The sequence below is a fragment of the Kryptolebias marmoratus genome, linkage group LG11 (assembly GCF_001649575.2).
Source record: "Kryptolebias marmoratus isolate JLee-2015 linkage group LG11, ASM164957v2, whole genome shotgun sequence".
Classification (NCBI taxonomy): Eukaryota; Metazoa; Chordata; class Actinopteri; order Cyprinodontiformes; family Rivulidae; genus Kryptolebias; species Kryptolebias marmoratus.
In genome coordinates, this window is record NC_051440.1 from 27,759,496 (window position 1) to 27,769,478 (window position 9,983).

Genomic DNA, 9,983 nt, shown 5'->3' on the forward strand with positions numbered 1-9,983 from the left:
CTGACAGACCGGGTCAGATGACTTACAGACCGGGTCAGATGACTGACAGACCGGGTCAGATGACTAACAGACCGGGTAACGAGACCAGGACCTGCCAGTTTCTGATAAATATCAGATCAGAGGAAATCAGCTTTGGTTTCAGTTTGAAGATGAAGTTGATGCAGGTGGACATCTGAAAGGTGTTGTGAATGTTTTGGTCCTCTGTGGAATCAGACGATCATCTTCATCTGAATCTATAAACGTCAGCAAGGCTGCCAGGAGGAGAGGAGGCCACCACAGGTGGAGCAGGAAGCGTTAAGGGTCGAGGTTTATTCGGTGCCGGTGCCTGGAGCAACAGGTGGACTTGGCTCAACCATGACCATCACTGGAGGAGGGGCGGAGTCACATCTCTGTGGGAGGAGCAAAGTAAAGTGTGGTTATTTAGGACCACGGTTATAAAATCTGAGGTCCCAAAGACATTGCTGAGCACCAAGAGCCTTTGTCAATGAGCTTCCACCACAGGAACCAGGGTCCAAAACAGTTCCTGCTCACAGGTTACTGCCAACAGGAACTGGAGTCTAAAATGGTTCCTGCCCACAGATTTATTTTAACTTTTGGTGTTGTTTGTGTTTGAATGTTTTGGATCATTGGATCAAAGTCCTGGGAACTATTTGGGCTTTGATATAATAGATTTAATTCCAGTTGTTTTGCTTCAGAATCAAAGTTTTGTTTTTACAGACTTTGACTCCAGAAACTTGTTTGGATTTCAGGGATAAATATGGATTTGAGGCTTGATGTGACCTCTGACCTTGGTTTTAGCACCATGTAAGCCTGTAAACAGACAGAAGATATGAAGTTGAATGCTTTGAACTGTGAATCCAGCTGAAATCAGCGAAGTAGAGTTTAAATCTTTAAAACACAGGAGGAACTTTCCTTGATTCAACCTTTTTGTTTGATTCTTATTGGTTGATGAGAAACTGTCCTGTTGTTGTTTTTTATTTTTAAATTCTGCTGATTTATTGCTGCTCTTGTTTTAGTTTTACTGGATTTGATGTTTTATCTGCTGGTTGTCATGTTTCAGGAATTTCCCAATAAGTGTGTGTGTGTGTGTGTGTTTTACCTGGCTCAGCTCAATGCCCTCAGGTGTGGGAACTTTAGGACCTCTGACATCATTGAGGGTGGGCGGAGTCTCCCAGCTCACCTCCTTTCTGCAGAAGAAACTGAACACATAGAAGTCAGGATGATGAAGGTTGTGGTTCGTCTGTCCATTGACAGGTGATGATGATGACAGTCTCACCTGCGTCTGTGGTACAGCAGGACCAGCAGCAGGCAGCAGAGGATGCAGGCGAGGCCACTGTGAACACCAACGAGCAGAGTCGACGCGGAGCCATCGGCCTGATCGCAGTTACAGCTCTGACCAGCTGACGGAGACAAACCCGGCAGGTTAAACTGGTTAAAGTGGTCCCAAAGGTCAGCTCAGTGAGGCTCCTCCTACCTGCAGCAGAGGCTCCACCCTCTGACAGCGACACCAGGCGGCGGGTGGATGCACTGTCTCCGTTCCCATTGAACGCCACCAGCTGGATTTCATAAACTGCTGCCAGCTCTGAAACACATACACACCTGTTGGTTACTACCAGTTTCTCAGTAAAAAAACAATCACCTCACACCTGAAACAGTCTGACCAGGTGAGGAGGGGTGGGTCTCTGCCTCTTACTACCTGAGTGCACTCAGTGTTTATACTCACCCAGGTGAGATATAGTGTGGGTGTTGATGTGTGCTGGGAAGATCTCCTGCCCCTGTAGATCTGGGTTGGAGATCCCTCGGTACTTTAGTCTGAAGCCCTCAACCTTTCCTGGTTTACCTGGCAGGTCCCAGTACACCTGCACGGCAGTCTGGTTCAGGACCTTGGTGAAGAAGCTGGGAGGACTAGGAACTGTGGGATGGACAGAGGTTGGTTTGCAAACATAAAGTGAATCCATTTGGCTTAGGTGTCTTCCAGGTAACGTACCTCCTCCCAGCGTGGTGGCGGTGATGGTGCTGGACTGCTGGCTGCCTCCCTGGGCGGAGTAAGCCTTCAGGTAGATGGAGTAGGTGGTGGCAGCTTCCAGGTTGTTGAAATCATGGGTGAAGATGGTTTTATCAACAGCCTCCTGCAGCTCAGCACTGTCTGGTTCTGAGAACATTAGAAGAAGTAGATCAGGTGAAATCAGGTGAGTCTTCTTTAAGAACACATCGGAACTGCATCAGGTTCTAGGATGACTTCAGGTGGATTCCAGAGACCAAAACTCATTTGGTTCTAGGTTTCCGTCTGACCTGATGACTCCGCCCCTTACCTCCCAGTCGCCTGATGTGCAGGACGTATCCAATGATCTGCTGGCTGATGTGCTGAGCGGGCTGGTCCCAGGTCAGATGCAGGCTGCTGGAGCTGAGTGTTGTGGCCTGGAGCCCGGTGGGGGCCTCAGGCAGCTCGGGTCCCTGGCTGATGGCAAGGCGGGCACTGGCCTGGTTGGTGCCGGCGCTGTTCTCAGCGATGCACTGATAAATGGCTTCGTCCTCAGGGGTGATGCGGGTGATGGCCAGCGTCCTGAGGGGGTAGGCAGATAGATTCGGGGGTTGTATAGTTGCTGCAGGACCTGAACTGGACTTTAAAACAGACTCTGCTGGCAGTCTTACATGTTTCCGCTGGTGAGCTTGACATTGCCGCTTGGAGTCAGCAGTTTGCCGTTTTTTAGCCAGATTAGGTGCGGCTCTGGGACGCCGGTGGCCGTGCAGCTGAAGACTGCGCTGCCCCCTGTTGGCCTGGAGAGGGACTGAGGCCATTGCACAAACTCTGGTGGAGCTGAGAAGTAGAAACATTATCACAAATGAACTTAACTAAAGGAATCTACCACTCGAGCCAACATCTCGTCTCAAAATGATGCAGAAAAACTGCTCCATGCATTTATCACATCTAGGCTGGACTGTTGGAACTCTTTATTATCTGGGAGTCCAAAAACTCTTTAAAAAGTCTTCAGTTGATCCAAAATGCTGCTGCTAGAGTTCTGATGAGAGTCCGGAGGAGAGATCAGATTTCTTTCCATTGGCTTCCTGTCAAATTCAGAAGACATTTCCTAACAGAGCACTTTGTTTTCAAACTGCAGGTTTACTTGTGGTTCCTAGAGTTTCTAAAAGCTTTCACTTCTAAAGCTCCTCTCATCTGGAACCAACTTCCATTTTCTTTCCAACTTTCTAGCTGCCTGTTTTAAAGAGCATAACTCTGAATTAAACCAAGGAGCCATCTTCCTCTGACTGATCACTTCCTTTTTCAGAGGAGCAACTTTATCAAGTGATGTTTGCATTGAAGTTGTAAAATTATCAACAAGATGATCTAAGTTGCTGCTCTCTGTTGCATTACTCTGAAAGACAGAGGAGAATAATAATGAAGAGATTCCTTATATTTGGTTCCAGCGTTCTCTGATAAACATCTACTGTAATGACGTTTCCTCTCAGAGGCTGTGTGTCAATCAGTGTAAACTCAAAGGTTAATAAAAGATGGTTCCAGAACTGGACTGTGAGGCTGGATTAATAAGTCCTTACTCTCTCTGCCATATGTCAGAACCAGATCCTGAGTCTGATGAAGAGAAGGAGGAGGTCTGTGGACATTTTGGGTCAAACTAATTAACTCTATTAAATTATTAAAGGTTATGTTTAAGCATCACTTTCAACATCTACATGATTATTGAATCCCCACTATTATGCTGTAATCTGAGTATTTTAGGTTTTTATGATTTTATGACCAATAAGTGGCTGCTCAGAATCTGTTCTGGGTCAGAACCACAGAGTTCTGTCTGCAGGTCCAGACCATTTGCAGTAACTGTTTCCATCCAGCAGGGGGCAACACGGACTCTCAGTCACAGTTCCCACACAAATCATCAGCTTGAACTTGAACTTCTTTGTACTTTTGTTTAAACTCCACTTTGACCTTTGACCCCTCCACCCCCACAGACAGGTGCCGTCTGGCCTCTGACTGTCCCATCTTCACGGTCTATGCCGCTTCACATGACCTCCTGAAGCCCCACCCTCTTCCACTTATAAAGAACAGGAAAGAGAAGGGGGCGGGGCCCGGGGTTCAGAGGTCAGAGCACAAAGGAGGGAGGGTTCATTAGCAGAAAAATTAAATTGATTTATGGAGAGATGCCACACACACACACACCCTCATCCTCACACACACGACAGAAAGTAAAACTGATCTCAGTCAATCAGGTTATTTCTGCACTTTTACTTTTTATTTTCAGTTTTCTGTGTTTTTGTGGAAACAGGAAGCAGCTTTTATTTTTCTGAAATAAACTAAATTTATCTGCAGTGTTTATTGTTTCCCAACTATAAACTAAAAAAAGGGAATAAAAAAGTTTAATGAATTTATTTCTGCTTTTATCTTTTGGTTTGTTTAGATTTTTGATTTAGCTTGTTAAATAATCCTAATATTCATTTTATTGGATTTAATTTTTTTTGTTGACTTTTTGTTTTTAACATTTTTCTGATTTTACAGATTTTTTCCTTTTGTTTAACTGAAAAAAAACATGAATTTTAGTTCTTGTGATGACAAAAAGCAAAATAAAACTGATATTAGTGTATTGCCTGTTTTCTATCCTGATGTTGCGTTCAGGGTCCAGTTATTTACTGAAGATTCATTAATTAAAACAATCTGACTCTAAACAGACAGTCAGAAAGCTCCAGCTGTTCAAACTAAAGGTCTTTAAGAAAAAACAGAAATTATTTCTACAAAAACTGTTTGAATGAAGAAGAAAAAAAAGGTTTTAATCCAGTAAAATAAACTCTTTACCGTTTTTATCTTTAACTAATTTCAGATTTTGATTAAATCTGGTAAAATGTTCCTTTTAAAAATCATAATTTGATCAACACTCTAATGAAACATTATTAAAACTGATAAAATGTTTGGAGTTTATCAGAACTGAACTTGGACTCTCTGAACCGAGACACCAGGATCGGGTCTGACAGACGGACTTTCTGTGGGAATAAAGTTCTCATTGTGAAGTGGGACTCTTCTCATGCTAATTAATATTCTAATGAAGCACACAGAGACACAATGAGCCCAGCTGACCTTTGACCCCACCCCCCAACCTCTGACTGTGCCGCAGCTGAGCGAAACAGGCGAGTGAAACAAACGCACCCCGACGATAAATCTGAGAAAGATCCATCAAACCCAGGACCTGGATCAGGACCAGCTGGAGGAAGAGACCGAAACACCTGAAGGTGAAACAGCGAGAGGAATCCTTCAGAAGTCGAACAAATCAAAAACAAATTCAAAATACGTAAATACGTTTCAGGGGTCTCCACAGCAAGTTGTCCTCCACCATCTAACTCTGTCCTCTGTGTCCTCTGTCCTCCATGTCCTCTTTGTCTCTAACATCCTTCTGTCCCTCCTCTGGACATGTTCAAACCGTCTCTAACTTTATCTCCCAGTCCTTCAACCTGTGCTGGACCTCTGATGTCCTCAGTCCTGATCCTGTCCGTCCTCGTCCCTCCCAAGGAGGACCTCAACATCTTCAGCTCTGACACTTCCTGTTCTGTCTCCAAACCAGACAACATGGCTGCTCTCACCACTGTCTGGAAACCTTTCCTTTGACCTTTGCTCCCTCCTGAAACATTTCTCCATCCTGTCTGGACTCTCTTCTACACCTCTTCATCTCACTCCCCGTCCTCCTGGACAGATGAAGTCCTGCACCTGTGTGACCTCTGACCTCTGACCTCTGACCTTGTAGCCTCTCTGCTCCACCTGCCTCCCTCTCGTTCACACACAGGTACTCTGCCTTCATCCCTCCACCTGGTCCCTGTTCTCAGGGACAGTCAAATGTGGAGGAAATGACATCATCATAGTTCACCTGCTATGTTAGTGGGAGCAGATTTCTTCACTTCTTGTGGAGTAAAACTCGAGCTTAAGAAGACGAAGACGTCATAGACTAAGAATCAAAAGAAAACTAAGAAGATTCTTGAAACACTACTTGAACTTCAGTCGAGTTGATCCTTAAATCCAAGCAGTCGTCTGAACCAGACACGCTTGGTGGTCACTTCCATTAAAAGCCATCCAGTGCTTCATAAGATATTTTGCTAACAGACAGCAAAAATATTGTCTCCTGCTTCTTAGGAAAAAAAAGACAATCAGTGTGTATGCTTATTTTTATTGTTATTCATTTAGTAATCTGATATCTTCTTGTTTTTGTGCTGAAGTATTAATCTGATGAGGATCGTGACCAGCTTCTGTGGACAGGAAAAGTTCAAATCTCTTCTTCTTTTCTTTTCTGTTTTTATGTTCTGTAGAGTCTTACCAAACTCTCCATAACATCAGAGCTCCAATCAGAAATGATATTTGACGATTTTAACGGTTTATAGGGGCGGCCATGATGGAAAAATATGAGGAGAGTCTGGAGTCTGTAAATGTTCAGGTTTCTACAGTTAAAAACATCCTTCACTTCATGTCTTGAGGACAAAACCCCAGCTCATTTATAATGGAAGTCTATGGGAGCCAATGTGTGCACTCGCCACCGTTTGGGAAGATTCAAAAGAAAACAAAGTCCTACAGCGAAAAGATAAACATTGACAGAAACAAGACAAGAATGCCCAAATTTTGATCTCTAATTTGTATTTGTTTGATGACAAGATAAGCTGCTTGAAATGGAGTCCAAACTCCACCAAGTCAGCCAGAATGTAAATGGCGTGCAGCCAGAGAAACATGCATCATTAAGAGGAGCGTGATGCCTCTCCTGTTCTGTTGTTGTTGTTGTCTGTTTGTTTACCTTGCACCACAAGGCGTCCGAGCGCAGTTCTTCGGGACCTGCTGCCTGGTCTGTTGGCAGAACAAACGTAAACTCCTGAATGCTGCAGCGTGGCATCAGAGATCATGAGGTTCCCCGTTCCCAGAACCTGGATCCCCTCCACCCCGATTGACCGCCCATCTGATCAGACAGATCAATACGGACGATCAGCTGTGAACCAGCTGATTGGACCAATCATCTGTGTGTGTGAGTGCTGCTGTTACCGAGGCGACTCCAGGACACAATGGGCCGGGGGTTTCCTGTGGCGATGCATTCCAGAATGGCCGTCTGGTGGATGTTGATAGTGAGGTTCTGAGGTCCAGACAGAATGACGGGCTCCTTGTAGGTTCTGGATGCTGCAACTAGACTCAGAAACAACAACAAAGATTCAGTTTGGTGTGACACCTGGGCCTGTGAGTTTTCTTTGTCCCAGGTTTGGGCTTACCTGCGACAGAGAGCTGGGCCTCGTGACTGTAGCGAGTGTTGGCCATGTTGGAGGCGACGCATCGAAACAGACCGCCGTCAGAGCGCCGAGCGCTGGTGACCTGCAGCACGCCGTTAGGAAGCAGAGTGTACCTGAACACAAAGGACACGTTAGGAACACGGGTCTGAGGTTCTGTTGTGTGTGTTAGTTACATGGTTCTGATCCATATGATGCGAGTGTGAAACCCACCTGGGGTCGTCCGTGCTCAGTGGGCGTCGGTCTCTCTGCCAGGTGATGTTGGCCTCAGGAATCCCATTCACCTGGCAGCTGAGTCTGGCCACACCTCCTTCGTCCACAGTGAGGGACTGTGGGTGGGACAGGAACTTTGGGAGGGCTGGGGGAAGAGGAGAGAGGTCAGTCCGTGTTGCGTGTTACGTGTGTGTTTGTTGTATGTCACACATGTGGAGACTCACAAGCGAGCTGCACCCGCGCCTTGCGGCTGATCAACATCCCGTAGCGGTTCTGTGCGGCGCAGTCGTACTCTCCGGCATCTGTCTCATTGCTCTCTCGTCTCTTGGAGAAGTTCTTGATAAGCAGTGTGCCGTTGCTGAGCACTGACGCCCTGACGCCAGTCGCCACGGCAACACTGTTACGTCTCCAGGTGATCGAAATAGGGCCCTCCCCTTCCACCTGGCAGTGCAGCATCAGGGGGCGGTCCCTGACAGCAATGACATCACTGGGCTCTGTCAGGAAGGCGAGCTCAATGGCCCCAAGCACACCTGAGGGGACACAGGTAAGTAAGGGGCGGAGTCACAGCTAGGACTAACAGGAAGTGAACTTAGGTTCTAAGGTGTAACTAAGCCCTGCCTCCAGGATTTCTCGGGCAGGTGACTGAACTGGGCCCAGTCAGGACAAGTAGAGGTCTCTGCAGAACACAGAGGGGCGGGGCGTTCATGAAGTGGGAGGGTCCACCCTGAATGGGCGTGTTGGACTTGTGACACACGATTGGTCCGATCCACAGAGTCAGGAAGTAAAGTTAGCTTCTCTTCACTAAAGCCTAATTAGCAAGAAGCTAAAGAAAAAACAGATTCCAGTGTTCTTACTCTGACATTTATTTATGAAGGCTTTAATTAAAGAAAATGGTAAAAAATAAAAAATTATTGCAGCAAATCTAAATTTCTTGTAAAAGAACAAAGAAATGATGTTTGGAGCACAGGCTAGCTGGTGTGTGGATGTGCTTCATCTTTCTTCTTCATTTTCATGATGAAAAGACAACAAATGATTGTTAAGATATAACCTTCAGTGTTTTTCTTTTGTCCTGGGAGATTCTGATGCATAAGACTCTCAGACCCGGAACTAAAACCTATAATTTACCTTCACCTGCTGCAGCTGTAGGAAGAATTTCACAGATTTCCAGACTTCATGGGTAAAGGACAGAGACGAGTTTGAAATGACACCACTGTCCCGACTTACTGCAGCGTTTTTGTGCTTTGGATGCTGAATTAGACGTATAAGTATATCCTTCTGTTGTTTTTTTTCTAAAATAGATATGTATTTAAACTTCCCAGTAAAAATGTAAAACACTAATGAAGATTAAACACTAATACTAATTTGTTCACTTTTTATCATAACAATGAAGATGAAGCACACCCACACTTCAGCCACTTCAGTGTTTAAAACTTTATTATCCAAATTATTTGTGTCTATTGTTTCACAGCAGCCCGTTGGAGCAGCGGTTAGAGCTGTCTTCACACGTTCTCCCCGTGCTCACACAAGTTTTCTCCAGGTTCTCCGGTTTCCCCCCACAAAACAAAAAGGTTCACTGGTAACTCTAAACTGTCCCTAGGTGTGAGTGTCTCCAAGTGTCCCTGTGATGGACTAAAGACCCTGCCTCTCGTCCAGTGACTGCTGGAAACAGGCTAATTGCTAATTGCCTCGTTAGGCTTTAGTGAAGAGAAGCTAACTTTACTTCCTGACTCTATGGATCGGATCAATCATGTGTCACAAGTCCAAGACGCTCCCACTTTAAGAACGCCGCGCAGAGTTCTTACTCAGTCAGGACAGAACCAGACTGAACCAGGCCCAGACATCAGAAACACCACAACAACACACAATCATGTATACTCACTGATGATGATGGTGATGATGGTGGTGATGAAGATGATGATGAAGAAGAACGGTTCATTGCTGGTCTCATTCAGGTCTCGCTTGCAGTCAGACCTCAGAGTTAAAAACCCAACTCACGACACACACCTACACACACAAACACCTACACACACACGTCTGTCCCACTATCTTTGCAGGGACTTTCCATTGACTTCTATTCATTTCTCCACCCTAACTACAGCCTAACCCTGACCCCCACCCTAACCCTAACCATCACCAGTACATAGCTAACCCTAAACCAAACCTTATTCCTAAACCGAACCCCTAACCCAAAAACATCATTTCTCCTCGTGGGGACCAGGCTTTGGTCCAGGCTTTGGTCCCCACGAGGAGCAGTTGGTCCTCACAAGGTAGGATATGTTAGGAAAACTGTCCCCACAATGTATCAAATACATGGCCACACACACACACACACACCACCTGGACCTGCTGATGAAGTCACACTTGTTGTGTCTGACTCACAGGAAGTGGGACTTCACAACAACATGAACCGGTTCAGAACCAGATTCACTTGGACCTAGTTACATTTTCTTTAAAAAAAGCATTTGTTTGACAGCGATCACTGGATCAACCAAACCTCATCTGGGGGGGGGGGGGGGGGG

At 45.7% G+C, this 9,983-nt stretch overlaps 1 protein-coding gene across 2 annotated transcripts; it reads right to left on the reverse strand.

The window, feature by feature from the left end:
• Positions 1-6: 6 nt before the first annotated feature.
• Positions 7-9,568, reverse strand: LOC108250191 (immunoglobulin superfamily DCC subclass member 3). 2 transcript variants are annotated; one of them, XM_017439949.3, is made up of 14 exons: positions 9,344-9,568; positions 7,689-7,994; positions 7,465-7,609; positions 7,237-7,367; positions 7,016-7,153; positions 6,774-6,932; positions 2,653-2,818; positions 2,313-2,563; positions 1,988-2,152; positions 1,724-1,912; positions 1,475-1,582; positions 1,277-1,400; positions 1,100-1,199; positions 7-389 (listed from the first exon to the last, which is right to left on the reverse strand). In XM_017439949.3, exons 2-14 carry the CDS (start codon positions 7,918-7,920, stop codon positions 309-311), a joined length of 1,989 nt encoding a protein of 662 aa, XP_017295438.2. In that variant the 5' UTR covers positions 7,921-7,994; positions 9,344-9,568; the 3' UTR covers positions 7-308. The 2 variants fall into 2 exon arrangements, with proteins under 2 accessions (XP_017295438.2, XP_037834419.1); XM_037978491.1 differs by having other exon boundaries at positions 7,689-9,568.
• Between the last annotated feature and the right edge of the window lie 415 nt (positions 9,569-9,983).